General features: G+C 43.9%; 1 protein-coding gene across 1 annotated transcript; it reads left to right on the forward strand.

The window, feature by feature from the left end:
* Positions 1-544: 544 nt before the first annotated feature.
* Positions 545-16,699, forward strand: LOC311247778 (transcriptional repressor scratch 1-like; the record flags this gene model as incomplete). The annotated part of the gene is made up of 2 exons (XM_084338776.1): positions 545-648; positions 15,972-16,699. Coding segments are annotated over 2 exons (832 nt in total), but the record flags the coding sequence as incomplete, so codon positions are not given.
* Positions 16,700-19,583: the final 2,884 nt, after the last annotated feature.

A 19,583-nucleotide genomic window follows, 5' to 3' on the forward strand; every position in this document is an offset into this window, starting at 1 on the left:
GAGAGAGAGAGAGAGAGAGAGCCACGCGCTGCAGGGCGCCTTCCTCTCTCTACTTCCTCGACACCGGACAGTGGAGAAGGACACGAGCCGCGGGGAGCTGTCCGGTGCTGAAGCTGCGTTTTCACTGAGGAGCCACGAGGGACATAATAACGGATCATTTGATTTTTACTGGATTAAATTACTCTCTTTACTCCTTCTCTCCTCTTTTACCTCCTCCTCCTCCTCCTCTCATCTTCTAATTCTGAAAGCCTGGACAGTCTCCGGTTCGTCTTTCTTTTTTGGGGGGAGGGGGGGGTGGGTGGTGGGGGGTGGAACGAACGAACGTCTTCCTTCTCGCGCGCGCGCTGGCCAACCTTGTGGCTTTTTGGCGGTGTGTGTGTGTGCGTGTGTATGAGTGAGTGAGTGAGTTTGTGTGTGGTGTGTGTGTGTGTGTGTGTGTGTGGGGGGGGGGGGGTGTCAGTGTGTGAGTGCGTGTTTTGGTGTGCGTGTGTTGGTGTGTGTGTGCGTGTGCGTGTGTGAGTGAGTGCGTGTGCCAACATGCAAGGTCCTTCCTGGTGAAGAAGATCAAATTGGATGATTTCTCGGGGGCGGATCTGGTCAGTGGCTACCGGCCCAGGTCGGACCTCAGTCTGCGGCTACATGACAAAGGTAGGCCGCCTATAATAGCCTACCGCCGCGCGCCGGGGGGTCTGTATATATCAGATATGAATCAACAATAGGCTACAGTAGGCATAAAACACGACACACTACTCTATAGGTCATACCAGTTCATTCATGCAACACCCAAGTCAAGCCTGCAACAGATTGTTTCTATCTCAACAGTATCTGGCTCTTATGTGTTACTTTTCCTGGCATAGCATAATCATTCACAAGCATACATCCATACATCTTAGATATAGGTTTATATGGTCCCATAAACCCCTTATTGTCATTGTGTCTACCTGGCCAAGCCAAGCCAGTGATACAGCAATAGGCCTACCACATAATATGGTCCTATATAAACCCCTTATTGTCATTGTGTCTACCTGGCCGAGCCAAACCAGTGATACAGTAATAGGCCTACCACATAAAACAGCCTACACACACACAGCACCTGTTATCGATCATATCCGTATATATATATATATATCTCCCATGGGCAAACAAGGGGATGTCAAATGTCAAATAGTTTCCATCTCATCTTCTCAATCAAATACATTGTCAAAAACAAAGCACAGGTCAACTGTAGGTCTATAGGTGACCTTATCGATGTGACTGCAGTCCTCCTGCATGCTGTGTGGGTAAGACTGGGAGGTATAGGTATAGGCTATAGCCTATATGACTCCATTATCCCATAAGCCTGCATACTTGGGTTAGACAGGCAGGTATAAGGCTGTGACTACAATATCCCCCTCATAGATAATTCTAGTCCAACATCGTGTTATTATTAAGGAGCCTGAGGAAGAGGCTCAACACTGTGATACAACTCTCTGGTCCTCCTCACATGTTTTAACTGAGGAGGCCATGACCTCCCACTGCCTCCTCCTCCTAACGTGGGGCATTATAGGCCAAGGCACGATAAACTATAAACTCAGTGTTTTTTTGTATGATTACTTTAGAACATATAATATGCTATTCAACAGCGTATCACACACAAGCGTATAATGTTCCCGGTCAAATAAAAGATGAGGTCTGATCCTAAAACAGATCATTTCTGACATGTTGTAATGAATAAATAATAATAATTATGATGATGATGATGATGATGATGATGATGATGATGATGATGATGATGATGATGATGATGATGATGATGATGATGATGATACTACTACTAGGCTACTACTACTACTACTACTACTACTACTACTACTACTACTACTACTACTACTACTACTACTACTACTACACTACTACTACTAATAATAATAATAATAATAATAATAATAATAATAATAATAATAATAATAATAATAATAATAATAATAATAATAATAATAATAATAATAATAATAAGCTGCTATTCACTTCATAATCAGGGTTTCGCCCAAGTTCCGGGGACACGTTTAGTGCTTATAGTGTAAATTATGTGTTGGTACTGTAACAGGATCCTTGCTGATGATGATTCCAAGTCAAACATCCCAGTGCGGGCTTCTTTAGCAGTGAGGTTAACAGCATGCAGCGGTAAACCTGCAGGTAGCCGCCCGCGGGCACAACATTTAGATAAGGCACTGTGAGTCTACAACACACAGCAACACCGGGGGGCATGTCTCAGTCCCATGCCATGGACATAATATATCATTATATGCTGATGACACGCAGTGGAATTTAACTGCCCACATTCGTGTTGAATTCCAACAAATTGTTCCTTGGCCACATGTGCATATATATATAGGCTACTTTACAAATTATGTCAAGACGTATAGGCTAATACAACACGGTTTTGGTGGCTATATTTTATAACGTGTAGTGGACCTATATACACGATGCCACCTCAACATATATACCGCTTTATTCTGCTCGGTGCTTTTCTCTCTCTCTCTCTCTGCTTCCCGCGTGCGTGTTCCATTTTTGCCAGGTTGGCACATTTCTACACCACGATGACTGTCCTAACTAAGCAAGGCATCTGTTGATGGCTATCAACTCGTTTCGATCAATAAATCATACTTTAACATCCGTATACCTCCAAAATAGACTAAATTACAAGGATTTATCTTTGCTCAATGCGCCTCCGATTATTATTATTATTATTATTATTATTATTATTATTATTATTATTATTATTATTATTATTATTATTATTATTATTATTATTATTATTATTATTATTATTATTATTATGTCACGCTTGCATATTTATCCATGTAACTGATGACTCTGTGTAACTGATGAATATGACACATGCCTTATGAAAGGGAATTCATTCCATTAAAGAAGCCCATTGGACTTAACATGAGGTCATCCTAAATGTAACTTGTTGCGTTAGGCTTTTTTGTGTGTGCGTGTCACACTATGACATATCTTTTGATGAAGGCTATCTCTCATACCTTTAAAATAGATAGAGAATAATGTAAACCGTCGGCCTCGCGCTGTGGGCTCCCCCCTACAAGTGTGCGTCACATTGATGCCCGGAACACCCCCGCTGCCTCTCCTCTCCTCTCCTCCGTTCTCATCTATCCGCATCCTCTAACCTCGGTGTCATTGACGTGTCGTTACACAGCCCCTCCCCCCCCCCCTCCTCCTAATGAATAGACTGTTTGGTGTTAAGGTAATGTCAGGGTTAACAAGCCTCGTTCGGTTTGGCACGAAATGTGCCACCTCAGCAACAGCGTGCAAACAATACCGCCGTTCTGACTGCTATGTTTTGAGTCGAGTATAGCGCTGCTCGGCGCAAGAACAGCCTATGATGCGGCTTCTTCTTCATACAACACAGCATGTTAGGAGGAACAAGTTACCGGTTGAATGAACCTGGAATAATTCATATGCTCCCGTGTTCAGGATTTTGTGTGATGGTAGTGTGTGTGTGTAGTCATGTGGGACGTCACACACCGCAGCAGATCTCTAGACAGATAGACAGTGTGGCACTGTGGATCTAGAGGTGACAGATAGGCGACTATGAGAGCTGGTGTCAGAGGGAGCTTGTTGCTTCTGCTGTTTCCTCTTTTAAATTCCCCCGGAGACACGATGAATAATAGAGAGGAACTACTTGTGTCTTAAAGGGCAGACACCACTCAATTTCAGCTGCTTTGAAACCTTATTTCTCTGGCTCAGCTCTCTCTCTCTCTCTCTCTCTCTCTCTCTTTCTCTCTCTCTCTCTCTCTCTTTCTCTCTCTCTCTCTCTCTCTCTCTCTCTCACGCACGCACGCACACACACACACACACACACACACACACACACACACACGCACGCACGCACGCACGCACGCGCACGCACGCACGCACGCACGCACACACACACACACACACACACACACGCACACATACACACACACACACACACACACACACACACACACACACACACACACACACACACACACACGCATGCACAGTCAACTTGTAATTTTCTTCAAAATTTAATTATTGAAAATGTTTTTCTCATTAGACGGTTGTCATATTTAACCTGTTAGAATACATTAGTAAATGGAAATTCAGTTTCTATTTACATGTTGACTTGATTTAATCAAAATTGATTGGCTGAATTATAGCCTACCACTGTCTAATTTTGGTAATTAACCAATGCAAATTAAGCAATAAGTAGCAGACCTGTTGTACCTTTCATGCCTTAGATTAATTCCATTTCAGAGGCATGTAATGGTTAATGGAAGTGGACTCCTCCTCTACCTCTATCCACTGATTGTACCAAGTATACAATGGCGCGACCGAGGGTTTTGCTCCGCAGAAATTGTGCAACATTTTTAGTTATTATGTTTATTTTTAATACTTTTTTATAAAAAACCACGGTGGCATGGACGTCGTACCAGTCACTTATGGACTTAAACTCCGGACTGAAAGAGGAGTTTAACGACACTGTTTGCCAAGATTGCCCATCGGCGATAAGACGGGACAAGGACAAAGACGAGGACAATGGAAAAGGCGGCGCGATCAAACGGAAGCACAGAGGACGGAGAAGTGGAATCAGAATCAGGCTAAAGAGTTCTGCTTACCGGGCCCCGCGATCCCATCGATTCTGTTGGCGAATGGACGTTCGCTGGAGAATAAAATGGATGATCTCAGAGCAAGGATTAGATTCCAACGGGGACGTGAGGGACTGCGACATCCTATGCTTTACGGAGACATGGTTGAAGAAGCCATCAACACCGGATCACAACATCATCATCATCCCATCTGATTCCTTCTCTGTCTTCCGCGCCGCTGACCGAACAGAAGAGTCGGGAAAGTCCATATAGGTGGAGGGGTCTGCTTCCTCACAAACAACGGCTGGTGCAGCCCCAAGGAGGTGAAGATTCTTTCCCGCTCCTGTTCGCCGGACCATGAACATTTGTCCATCCTATGTCGCCCGTTCTATCTCCCCCGGGAATTCACAGCCATAATCATCACAGCGGTATACATCCCACCTCAAGCAGATACCTGCCAAAGCTCTGGCAGACCTATACAGGACTCATTGAACCGACACCAAATCAATCAAGCATCCAGACGCGGCTATGGTCGTAGCTGGCGATTTCAATAAGGCTGAGAAGTTATGCCATTAACATTACATGCACCACCAGGGGAGGGAATACGCTAGATCACTGTTACACCCCTTTTAAGAAGGGCTATAAGGCAGCGCCGGCTCCTCCTCAGGTAAATCTGATCACGACGCCATATTTCTTTTGGCCCGGCTACAAACAAAGAGCCTGAGAGGCTGCTGTGTCGCGAGAGGTTAAAGGCCAACTTGCAGGTTAAACCCTACTCTTCAATTATGGGTAGTTTACATCATTGGTATCTAATTTCATTCTTTATTTTTTTCCATTTGACGCCATAAATGCCACTCAGAAAGGGTTAAAAAGGTCCACGCACGAATAACATGTACGGAGCAAAATTAAAAAGCTTATCAGACGCTATCGGGGCCGTGACGTCACTTCAGGCAACTTATACGCCTTATGCCCATCCGGGTCATAGTGCAACGACACAATGATTTACATTATTACAAATATGGTAACGTGGTTGTGGCGTTTACAAATAGTGGTTAGCTTTAGAGATGAATGGCTATGATCACTGAGCAATAGTGTTGTTAGGTGAAACAGATACATTTTCATTCATTCACTCCTCGGCTAGTAGTAGCAAGGCTCTCTGCTTCCTGCCACTACCTGCCTGTGACTCTCAGAGCCCCTCGCTGCCCTGCACCTGATGTGACGTCATCATTAAGATGACACACGCACGTTATGAACCATGGATTAAAATATCCACGTGCATGGTGGTTGTGTTTGGGTCGACAAAATGTTTGATAAAAACGCTAAAACTGGGTCAATTTCGATAATTTTTTCCCCCCTCTTCATGAAAGTCACCGTTGGCCTAGTCACATTGTTTATTGAACAAAAATACAACCTGCAAGTTGGCCTTTAAGCAGTGGTGCGAGAGCTCAGAGGCCACGCTACGAGACGCACTGGAGGACGTCGACTGGGGGATGCTCCGGTCGAGCTCCAGTGACGTCAGTGAATATGCTGATGTTGTTGTTGTTAGCTTTATAGCAACGTCAGCTGACGGTATTGTCCCCACAAAGAAGGTGCAGGTTTTCCCAAACCAGAAACCGTGGGTGGACAATTCCATCCGAGTGGCCCTGAATGCTCGTACCGCTGCTTACAACTCGGGCCGAGCATTGGGAAGTATGGAAGAGTACAAGGTAGCAGCCTATTAGGTGCAGGCTGCTAAACGGCGATATACGAACAAGATGGAGACACAGATGGCACAGAACGACACGAGAGGCTTATGGCGGGGAGTACGAACGATAACTGATTATAAAGTCAGTCCCCCCTCAATAGTGAGTGCCGATGCCTCTCTCGCGGATGAACTCAACTCCTTTTACGCCAGCTTTGGGGCGAGCAGTGGCGACGTTAGCTCACCGGCTAACAGCGCCACTGACTCGCCGGCTGCCGCGTGGGGGGGGGGTTCATCCGCAGGGGACACACACTCTGTCATTGACGGAACACAGCGTGAGATTAGCGTTCATGGGTGTAAATACTCGGAAAGCAGCTGGCCCAGATGGGATAACAGGACGAATACTTAAGTCCTGTGCAAATCAGCTGGCCCCAGTATTTACATCCATATTCAATCTATCCCTGGCTGAGTCCGTGGTCCCTGCCTGCTTCAAAATGTCTACTATAATCCCTGTGCCAAAAAACTCCTCTCCAGCAGGCCTTAATGACTACAGACCGGTGGCACTCACCTCTGTGGTCATGAAATGCTTTGAGAGGCTGGTCAAGGACCACATCTGTGCCTCCCTCCGCAGTAACATGGACCCATTGTAGTTTGCATACAGGACAAACAGGTCCACTGACGCTGCAGTCTCCCAAGTACTACAGTACACACTATCTCACCTAGACTGCCAGAAGGGGGGCTATGTGAGATTGCTGTTCATTGACTATAGTTCAGCTTTCAACACCATAGTCCCCACCAGACTGGTTGACAAGCTGATCGATCTGGGTCTGAGCTCCGCCATGAGTGCCTGGATCCTGGACTTTATAAGTGACAGGCCCTAGGCGGTCAGGGTGGGGGGGTCATACCGCCAGCAAAATCACCCTGAGTATCGGGTCCCCCCAGGGCTGTGTTCTGAGCCCCCTGCTGTATTCACTATACACACATGACTGTGTGGCCAGGTTCAGCTCCAACTCCATAGTGAAGTTTGCGGACGACACGGTGGTGGGGCTGATCTCTAACAACGACAAGAAGGCCTATCGGGAGGAGGTTGATGAACTGGCACTCTGGTGCCGGGATAACAGCCTACTCCTGAACATTGGTAAAACCAAAGAGCTGATCGTGGATTTTAGGAGAATACAGCAGGGGACACACGCCACTGTGGATAAACGGGGCTATCGTGGACAGGGTGAGTAGTTTCAAGTACCTGGGAGTCCACATCACAGAGGACCTGACATGGACAACACACATAGATTCTGTGGTGAAAAAGGCGAAACAGCGCCTCTATCACCTGAGACAGCTAAGGAAGTTCAGAGTATCGGGGAAGATACTCCACTCCTTCTACTCCGGGGCTGTAGAGAGCATGCTGACTGGAAACATCACTGCCTGGTTTGGAAACAGCACGGCCCAGGACAGGAAGGCCCTACAGAGAGTGGTATGCTCAGCTGAGCATACTACGGGTATTGCACTACCACCCCTGCAGGACTTATACAACAGAAGGTGCAAATCCAGAGCCTGCAGAATTATGAAAGACCCTCACCACCCCAACAACAGCCTGTTCAAGCTGCTGCGGTCAGGCAAGCGCCTACGGACACACGCTGCAAGAACAGAGACTCCGGCTCAGCTTCTTCCCCCAGGCCATCAGAACACTGATGTGCCAACCGCTAAAACAACCACGTGAACAAAATGTCACTTTAAAAAATTGAAAGTCACTTTAAAGGAAGGAGGTACTAATAGTATAGTTTAGATACAGTAAGAGTTAAAATTGTAAATTGTATATTGTATAGTAGTGTATATAGGAACCAGTTTCTCAGGAACTTAGCGTGTCTTTTTTTTTTACCATGCATATCTTGTGTCTTACCTATTTAATTTTCTCTATGCCTATTTTTATTATTGTATTTTGCACAATCAATGTGGGCATGACCACCACCCGCATTTCACTGTATGCCCTGGTATGTATGTGACAAATAAACCTCTTGATTCTTGAAGTTGTCATTGAGAATATTTGGTATTTTTTTCTGCTTTTGCACTTGCTTTTAGAATTCCTTCCAACATGTCACCCTTGCATGCGGCTTCAGACAGGGTTCCAGCGGCCTTATTTCTGCCAGCAAAGATTCTTGTGTGAGCTTAGAGAGCTTTTAAGCCCCAGCCAGCAGCCTGACTGTAGAGAGACGATGGGGGACTCTCAGATGCTACTGTCCTGTGCTGGAGCTGTCCGCGGTGCTGAAGATCACTGTACCATGCTAAATCAGCAGGCTCAAGGCCAGGCATAGCCTGCAGTCATTTTGTATTTATATACCGTACCCACAGGCTCTCACCTAGGGAAGTGTTCTCCTGTAATGTTTGGGGTGTCATGCCTAATGCTCGCTGTAATGTTGCTCCAACCCCCAGAGGATTCATTTGGAAAACCCAAATGTTGTTCTCTTTTCAGCTGTCAGAAGGTGGAAAGGTTTAGCAGTGAAGGGGTAACGATTCGACCTCACAACGATTCAATTACGATTCTCCAGGCAACGATTCAATGCATCATGAAATCTCTTCATTTGACCATGATTCGATTCGATACATTTTAGCTTAATTTTAGTTAATTCCCCCCAAAAATTTGAATACACAAATGTGGCTGCTGGGGGAACTGATTCACTCAGCATGAATGGACTATAGGTCAATAAAAACAATACACACAATTTTATTTTAATTTCGATTTCGATTATAATCGATTCTAACATATTCAAATCGATGCATCGAATCGAACACATTAGAATCGATGCGTTTCGATTAATCGATGCATCGTTACACCCCTATTTAGCAGCCAGCTGAATGAGAGCTGTATATACCGGTATATATATATATATATATATATATATATATATATATACACACACACAGTACTAACCATTTCAAGTGATAGAATATTTAGAACTGAACATTTGAATGATCATGTACCTGAGACATTTCAAATAACTTACACCTGAAAGGGTAAATGCAGTACAGAGGGCTTTACTTGTACCCTGGCTACAGTATACTGCAGGGTGGATGGGTGAAGGAGAGGTCTCTGATGGCTTCCACTGTGCTCTAGTGTTGTTTAACTCTACACGGCTATATCAGGTGTTGCAGCAGCTTCAGTGTGTAGGGGTATGCGTGGGGGAGACGCAGAATGATTCATGGATCCTTGCCTAGGTCTCATCTCAATGTTGTAGCCTGCTGTGCCGTCTACATATGTCTATTATACTGTATATACAGTATGTATCAGCATATACTGTGTATGTGTTAGTATATGTGTATTGTACTGTATATGTGTCGGTATATGTGTATTATACTGTATATATATATATATCAGTATATGTCTATTATAGTGTATATGTGTCAGCATTCGGTATGAGTATTATACTTTTTGGTAAAGGGTTTATATAACAGAAAAAGCCCACCCCCAACACACTTGTTTTTTTCATTTGTAGTTGTATACGCTCTCAAAAAGGAAGGTTCCATGTTACCATGCCCCCATAGACCATCCCATATCCACCCCCATAGAGACCATCCCCTATCCACCCCATAGAGACCATCCCCTATCCACCCCATAGAGACCATCCCCTATCCACCCCATAGACCATTCACTATCCACCCCATAGACCATCCACTATCCACCCCATAGAGACCATCCCCTATCCACCCCATAGAGACCATCCCCTATCCACCCCATAGAGACCATCCCCTATCCACCCCCATAGAGACCATCCCCTATCCACCCCATAGAGACCATCCACTATCCACCCCATAGAGACCATCCCCTATCCACCCCATAGAGACCATCCCCTATCCACCCCATAGAGACCATCCCCTATCCACCCCCATAGAGACCATCCCCTATCCACCCCATAGAGACCATCCCCTATCCACCCCATAGAGACCATCCCCTATCCACCCCATAGACCATTCACTATCCACCCCATAGACCATCCACTATCCAGCCTATAGAGACCATCCCCTATCCACCCCATAGAGACCATCCCCTATCCACCCCATAGACCATCCCCTATCCACCCCATAGACCATTCCCTATCCACCCCATAGACCATCCCCTATCCACCCAATAGACCATCCCATATCCACCCCGTAGAGACCATCCACGATCCACCCCTATAGACCATCCCATATCCACCCCATAGACCATCCCCTAACCACCCCATAGACCATCCCCTATCCACCCCATAGACCATTCACTATCCACCCCATAGACCATCCCCTATCCACCCCATAGACCAGGGGTTCCCAAAGTCGGGGTCGCGAGCCGCCGCCGCCGGGGGGGGGGGGGGGTCGCCAGATTATTAAAAAAATAAAATAAAAATTTGCACTCAGGCCACTGAACTTAGAAGCAGGCCAGGACAGTATTTCTAGTTGCAGCAGCGCAATAGTTAGAGATAACCTAGGTGGGGAACAACCAGGAGATCACTGCAACTCACACAAGTTGGAGAACTATCTCTCTCTCTCTCTCTCTCTTGCTCTCACACACACACACAAAGGGCGCCGCATGTGATTGGTGGAGGCGGGACCCTTACAAAAAACTGTTGTTGCTAATCATTGACACATGCTAGCCTGTAATAACCCCCCCCAGAAAAATCTACTTTGCATTTGATATATTGCAAATATATGCCATCACACACACTGGCATTTAAAGGGTTAGAATTATAAAATTAATATGTGGTGTTATGATCAGGGCTGAAGTTGAATAAAAGATTGTATTATTTTCAATCTGACATTACAAAAAAACTGAAAATCCATCAAAGTCAGTGTTGTTGCTAATCATACATATGCTAGCCTGTTTTTTAACAATCATTTGTGATGCCATCACAAACACTGGCATTTAAAGGGTACAAATAAAAAAAATGCCTGCACCAGAATGCAGGAAATGAAGTCTTTGTAACAAGAAATGTCCTGGTGGGGGACCCCCAGACCCCCTGCTTAAAAAGTGGCCTGACTGGGGCTATATTTTGCACTATATTTCCTGGCCTGAATGATTTCCCCAGTCCGGCCCTGGTTAAAAGCCTCCAATGCTTATTAGTGTGTGTGCGTTTGAACGTGTGCATGTTTCAACCATACCTTTCCACTTATACATTTTTTTTTTTTTTTTTTTTTTTTTTTTTACCTCCTATAATAGTGGGGGTCGCAGCTCTCTGACCCCGTTATTTTTGGGTCGCGGCCTGAAAAGTTTGGGAACCCCTGCCATAGACCATCCACTATCCACCCCATAGACCATTCCCTATCCACCCCCTATAGAGACCATCCCCCAGATGTCAGACAGCTATGCCCTAGCTGGTTAATTCTGCCTCTGGTGAGGAGGTATATAGTATGAGAGCTTTCTGTTAGTCCTAAATATCTTCTTCAAGCATGAGGGTTTGAATTTTTTTTCTAAACAGGCAAGGAAGGACAGCTGCATCCCAGACCTGGGCCCCGTTCCTTGTACCTGGATAACTGAGTTAGCCGGATAACTTTAACTGGATAACTGAGTTAGCCGGACTTTCCGGTTCCCCGTACGTGGATTTTCCAAATCACCATGACAACAGATCCAAAAGTTTGAGCCTGGTCGAAAGCAGAGTTTAAGTTCAAGTTAGCCTGAACCATCGCCACGCCCCCGCAAAGAAGTGACAGCCCGTTTCCTGAAACTATTCCCACAGTCTACGATCTGCATTATACCATTCTGAATTACGTTTTTGTGCTCCATTCTTCCAGAGGGGGCTTTTGAAATGTAAAATAGACCCAAAATGCTGATACTAAATTCACTTTGTCCTAAATAATGCACGTTATATATACCGTGGCGCTCGCTCGTGCGATGTACACATTATGTGGTTATTTTAATTGTAACTGGGATTAAGATGTCTGATGAGATGCGCTGTTTGACGGATTTGAGAAATTGAATGAGCCGTTGACGTCACATTAATGAATGAGGATAAAGAGATAAACTTCATTCAAAACAAAGGATATTCTAAACACGGGTCTCTCGTTCATTAATGTATAAACAATGAATTTATCTCATCTGGCACAGTGGTGCAGCGGTAGTGCTCAAGCCTGCCAACCCAGAGACCGGGGTTCAAAACCCGGTGTTTCCAATATGATTTTTTTGAATATAATATTAATGATTATACGCCAAAGTAGCCTGGTTTTAAGTTAAAATATTATAAATCTACATGCATTGAGGATGTCATTCTTTATATAGCTCTCAACGTGCACCAAATTGAATTATTCCTATATTGCAAAAAGAAGGAAAAGACTAGGGTCTCGAACCCCGAAGTTAAAGATCGACTATACATCAATCAATGGGTAAGAGAGCCGTATCGTAATTCTGTATAAGTTTAACTAATTATTTTCGCTAGCAAGATCTCATTTGATTATTCAATCCAGCAGGCAAGTTTAAAGAAATATAATCTGATTGATTGAGGTAATGAGGGACTTAAAATTAGCCTATAGATAACGCATTTAACTTGTCGGCGAGGCGATTGAGCCGTATTGCAATCTGTCAATAAAGTTTTAAATCAATTAATCAATCAATGCCGTTAGAGAATCAGGATCTCTGCCATCGATACATGCTGGCTTTTCGCCTGAAGCGGCCGCGCGCATTTAGCCTGAGTCGCAAGTCTGGCTTGAGTTAACGAGACTGAATCCACCTTCGAGGAACAGGAAATTCCCGGCTTCGAACATCGGGTTAACTGAAGCTGGATAATGACATCTTGATCGACTTAGTTGAACCAGGTACAAGAAACAGGGCCCTGGTGTTGCTTAAGGAATGCTGTTTAAAGAATCTATGAAGAGTGTGTGTTTGGCATCGACATAGGGCTGTCCCCGACTAAGGATTTGGATGGTCGACTTTGCCGTTAGTCGACTATTGGTCGACAAAAGAAAATATATATATATAATATTTGTAATTTAAATGTTTTATTTTAATTTAATTTTTTTTATTTTTATCATTCCATTTGGGCTGTGGGGGGTGCTTAATGTCTGAAGGAGTCGACTGAAGGCTTCTTGTTCTCTGAAAAAGCATGCAATTGGTCCACTGATGGATACATCTTGATATTTGTCTAGTCTAGTGTGTTCATTAGATGGGTGAAAGCCTCTTTCAGTGCCTCTGTGCCTGTTTTCGTAGGCAGTTAGCCTCTGGTATGTGTTCTATTAGCATTAGCCACGCTTCTAGGCCTCTTTTCTTTTGGAAAGAATGATAAAAAAAGAAATAAAAAAAAAGATTATTAATATTTTTTATTTATTTTTTTATATATATTCGACTAAGAGGTTGGCTCCTTTCGACCGATTAGTCGACTAATCGACTAATAGGGGTCAGACACAAACCAGAGTAGTGGTTTTTAACACCCCTATAGCTCTGGAACAACCTTTTCTGCTGCTGGTTTGGAATCAAATCCCGTCTTCCCTCCTCCATAGACCTCTGAGCTCTTCTGTTGTTGTCTCAATAAAGAAAAGAAAGCAGAGACTTACAGGAGTGAACCGGCCACTCTCCATATAAATACCACCTCGACAACAACGTCCCCCTGTCCTGCATGCTCCTCCTGGTCCAGTCCTGGTTGTTGCTAAAAGCCTAATGCCCACTTCCCCCTGTACAGTACAACATGTTGGGGAACAAGTAACCGCTTGAATGAAGCAGGAATAATTTATATTCCATGTGTGTTTTAGTGGATTTCCATGTGTGTGGGATGGAATCTCCATTCAAGTGGAAACAGACGCAGAGTACAGTATCTATTAAAACGGAGATGCCTCTAAAAAAATAAAAAAAACAATGTATATATATATAATAATAAGCAATAATAATAAAACAAAAATAACAACAACAACAACAACAACAACAACAACAATAATATTCATATTAATACAGATTCCTGAGATATGGTCTGAGAAACCACACCACTTGTAGGCCCTGTGCTCAGTGGGGTATTATTCATGGCTGCAGGCGTTGAAATGCAACGTCCTCTGCTAAAGTTGAAATACTTGGACTCGCTGTGTTTCGCTAAAAGCACCCGCTCTGCTCTGCTCTGCTCTCTGCGGTGCAACACCGTGTCCTTTCCATTAAAAATAATGAGGAGAAGAAGGCATCTCTGGTGGACCATTAGACCATTACAAACTGCACTCTCTCTCTCTCTCTCTCTCTCTCTCTCTCTCTCTCTCTCTCTCTCTCTCTCTCATGTCTCCCCGTGCTGTGGTCCTCTCAGACCTTTAAAGGGGGAGAATGTATCACATTATATATCACAGTGGGAACACAGGCGTTCTCTAAAGGAAGGAGTGAGAGAAGTTCTAAAACACTAAAGCCGTTGTTTGTTTTATTTTTATTGTTAAATCTTCATCTTCAACAAAAAAGTATTATAAAACTAGAAAGAAAAAACGAAATGAATGAAAATAACACAAAACAAAAAGGGGCCTTTCACCATTATTTACTTTCCGTATTTCACACAGTCACACAAATTCTGGCCTCATGGGCCTCCTCACCAATTCACACCATCTCCGCCACCTTTCCTTCTGTTGTCTCAGTGCGTACAGTACGTCAACCTTTCCATCACATAGATGACTTCCATCCATTCTCCACGTGACTCTTCCACTTCCCTCCTTGCCTTTCTTTTTGGTTGCCACCCTATTTTCCACAAATACATCACTTCAAATTTGTATGGTATTTCTACTTCTAGTATTTTTGTGTAGTTGAATGAATTAATGAATCATTTATTTCAAAAAAAAATATATATAAACAATAAATAACAATGTAAAAAAAAATACAAAGATGATTTGCTGTGAAAAAATCGAATAAAAAAATAAAGTAAGATAAAATAACAAAACAGTCTTTTGTCTGAAAGGGAATAGGAAGAAGCAATATGCTTATCAGTTCCGACCTCTTATTGCAATATATACCCTTAAAGGAACACACTGACATTTTGGGAAATTTGCTTACCTCCAGAGAGAGAGACAAGAAGATAGATACCAGTCTCCTCTCTGTGCGTTCAGTAGAAAGCTATCTGGCTGCATGTTAGCCTAGCTTAGCACAATGAATGGAAGCGGACATGGCCGGTTAGCCTACGCATTGTCCAACTAACCCCTCTCCCGAAGGCTACCCGTACATGGCGTGTTCTTTTAACAATCTATTCAAAAACAGTGTTAAATTGTATTCCGACAGAATCCTCTGCAAACAAAATCTCTAAAAAGTCTATCGATCAAGTTAATATATAACAATGACTAAATAATAGTTATTTTACAATCAATAGGCTACTGTCCATCCAGTATCTTTAGAACGCAAAGGGTATATCGCTGACTAGATCAGAACAAATGAAAACAAGTCAATCATTTCAACATCTCCAGAAATTAGACTTGGATGGGAAATCCCAGAAGATATGATGGTGGTTGGCCTCTTTATTCCTGCATTCCATCCTTCATCTCTATATTTCCGTGAGGGTGTGATGAAGAACCTGACCATGTGTTTCCACTCAAATCCTCTCCGAGTCTGGGGAGTTGGTCGTTTTCCATTGTCGTTTACAATCCGTGTTTCTATTGTTAAAGTAAAATGTGCTTCCCGTTCCCATTTCTCCTTGATATTGTACTTTGTCTGTCGGTTTCAAGTTCTGTAACCTTCGCTATAATTATGTTTCTCTCTTTCATCCCTCCAGCCGGCTACATCAGTGACTACATCAGCCCGGTGGTGTACGACGGCGAGAGCGATGGCGGGCTCAAAGTGCCCTCCCCCGACCCCCTCTACGACGGTCTCCACAGCGACTACGGGGCACCCGACTCCGAGTCACCCGACAGCCCCGGGTCCGAGATCACCGACGGCTACATCAACGGGGACGCGGCGGTGAGCGAGGGCTACTCGGTGGACGCCTTCTTCATCACGGACGGCCGGTCGCGGAGGAAAGCCCTGGGGAGCCCGCGTGCCATCCAGAGGCACACCTGCAACGAGTGCGGCAAGACCTACGCCACGTCCTCCAACCTGAGCCGGCACAAGCAGACGCACCGCTCGCTGGACAGCAAGATGGCCAAGAAGTGTCACACGTGCGGGAAGGTGTACGTGTCGATGCCCGCCATGGCCATGCACCTCCTCACCCACGACCTCAAGCACAAGTGCGACGTGTGCGGCAAGGCCTTCAGTCGACCCTGGCTCTTGCAAGGCCACATGAGGTCGCACACGGGCGAGAAGCCGTTCGGCTGCGCCCACTGCGGGAAGGCGTTCGCCGACCGGTCGAACCTGCGCGCCCACATGCAGACCCACTCGGCCTTCAAGCACTTCAAGTGCAAACGGTGCAACAAGACCTTCGCCCTCAAGTCGTACCTCAACAAGCACTATGAGTCGGCCTGTTTCAAAGGCCCCTTCTCCCCCCTCGGGCCCCTGGATGCATGACCCCTCGATAGGCTCGCGTGACTGACATTGTCTTGACAGACTCAAATCTACAGACATTAACAAGTCTATTTTTGGTCAAAAGATGACCTCCCCACCTCCCCCAACCACCTTTTCCCTTTCCTATGGAGCCTATTGATGATGAAGATGATGATAACGATGATGATGATGATGATGATGATGATGAATAGCACAATTTTCCTTCTTGAGATTTGCCCTCTTAAGGATTAAACTGAACTACGCATGCACTTCCTGAAACACCTCTTCCTCTTCCTCCTTCTCCAGTGAACCCTGGATAGAAAAATAAATAACTAAACAATACTAACACAGCTTCCTTTTGGCGCCTAGATGTGTCATCATCATATATTTTGAGACTTTGATGATGATGATGATGATGATGATGATGATGATGATGATGATGATGATGATGATGATGATGATGATGATGATGATAGTAAGTGGTGGATGACACACCCTGGGCTGAAACACAGAGACAAATATTTGGTGAATAATAGTAATAACACTAGTAATAATAACGACGATGGTAGTAATAATGTTCTGCGGCACCAAGTGACCATATACTCTCTCCACACCTGAGGTAAACAAATATATATTATTATTTATTTTAATAACATTTTTTATTTTTATTGATCTATTATTGTATTTATTTTTAAAAAAGAATTACGTGTGTTATGTATTTGTTAATAGTCTTGCGTTGTATGTGACTTGACGACAACGTGAGTAATTTAATATTGTTTCACATTATCTTTTGCACTTTAATTTCCAAGTCTGTATGTTTGCCAACCTCTTTATATTACTACAGGCCAAAGCATATGTCACTTTTTTAGTACTTATTATTATTATTTTTTTTTTTTTTATTACGTTGTTTACCTTTTTCTTATTCACATTATTGCATGCAAAAAATGATAATGAAATCTATGCCAACATCATAAAAAGCTTATGATTTTCTTGCCAAATCCTATAGATAGCACCTGAGGGTATATTTTTTTCTCTTGGAGCCTCTAGGACTCTTGAAAAAGCAATAATCACCTAATGCATGGTATTTTATGATGAAGTTATGAAGTATTACCTACTACTGTATAGCAGTTTAAAAATCAGGTATGTTTTACTTCACTATAGTGATAAACAGAATAATACTCCTATTACACACATCAGGGAAAATGCCAATGTAGTGTTAGAGAAACTAAAAACAAACTCCTGTCTTTCCTCTCTTGTTATGCACTGCCTGCCTCTTAGTGAGTAGAACTAATGTAGGATGTAGGCTAGAGAGACTGGGACCTGCTGCCTGTTCATACTAGAGGCCTACTTTAGGACAGGACATACCCAAACCTCCTTATATAACCATAACCGCTTAGACGCCTACTGTAGGATAGGACTCACCCAAACCATACAGTGTACACCAAGCCTCCTCATAAACATAACCCATTAAAAGCCTATTGTAGGATAGGACACACACAAACCATACACCAAGACTCCTTATAACCCCTTACAACCCTATCCAAATGCCAAACCCAACCGTAAGAGTCCTGATAACACTTAGAGGTCTACCATAGGCTGGCTGACCCTAACACTTAGAGGCCTTCCGCATCTAAGCCAACACTTAGATGGCTACTATACACTGAAGCTTAGAAGCTACCTTAGGCTAACACTGACATTACCACTAAAAGGTTGATGCCATAGGCCAACATTACATTAGGCTAATACTGACACTACCACTAACAAGGTGATACTGTAGCCTAACATTACATTAGGCTAACACTGACTCTACCATTAAGAGGTCGATACTGTAAGCTAACAGCTATCTTAGGGCAACATTGTCAGTAGGCTACTACTAACATGTTGATATTGTAGGCTAACAGCTATCTTAGGGTAACACTGACAGTATACTACTACTAGGTTGATACTGCAGATAGGCTAACAGCTATCTTAGGCTAACAATGACAGTAGGTTACTACTAACAGGTTGATACTGTAGACGAACAGCTACGTTAGGCTACCGCGTTATTATAAAATCCCACCAGTTCTCTGGGCAAAATGTTGCCCCATAACGTGACAAACTGCCTCTGATGTGGCACTGCTATTGGCTGAAACGCTCTCCACTTGCATCAAACAGTTAGCTAGAGGCTAACGTTATGCTTGCCACCTAGGTTAGATTGCTTAAGCACTTGGTGAAAATAGCTGAGACAAAGAAGTGGCTAATGAGGGAGCTCACTATTTTAACAAACATTCTGTCCGATTATATTCATTGATTTCCCATCGTAGAAGATTTTCGTGACAACAAGGCTAACTAGCATACCATTAGCCTCTAGCTAACAGTTTGACCAGAGTGGATAGCGTCTCAGCCAATTACAGCGCCACATCAGAGGCCACTGCAGTTTGTCATGCTACAGGATGGTTATTGTGTGCCATTTTGTATCTCAGGTTAATCTAAACTGAAAGCTTTACCACCAGGAGGGGTGTTTATGGCTAAGAGAAATGCATTGTGGAGTGCTAGCTCATAAACAGGCCTCTTAGCATTTCTTGCCATGGTGCTAGGCCCTGCATGGCTTTGGAGATAGTGTTTTTAAATCTGGACAGATGGCTATTCCAAAGCCACTGTTGCAGATGGTGGCTCACCTGTGTAGCTAATGGTGGCTCAACTTTGCTGTGAAATTACTTTGGGTTACTTTGTGTAGTGGTGCGCCAGTAGTAGTAGTAATTGCATAGCAAGGTTGATCAACGCCACACCTAGCTAGCACAGGTGAGCCACATCTGCAACAGTGGCTTTGGAATACTGTCAGTCCAAATTTCCAAACACTATCTCCAAAGCCACCTAGGGGACCACCATGCTGCCATGGAAAACAAGTCATTGCTTCAATCCATGTTCA

The sequence above is a fragment of the Notolepis coatsorum genome, assembly GCF_963971535.1.
Source record: "Notolepis coatsorum genome assembly, contig: SCAFFOLD_481, whole genome shotgun sequence".
Taxonomy (NCBI): Eukaryota; Metazoa; Chordata; class Actinopteri; order Aulopiformes; family Paralepididae; genus Notolepis; species Notolepis coatsorum.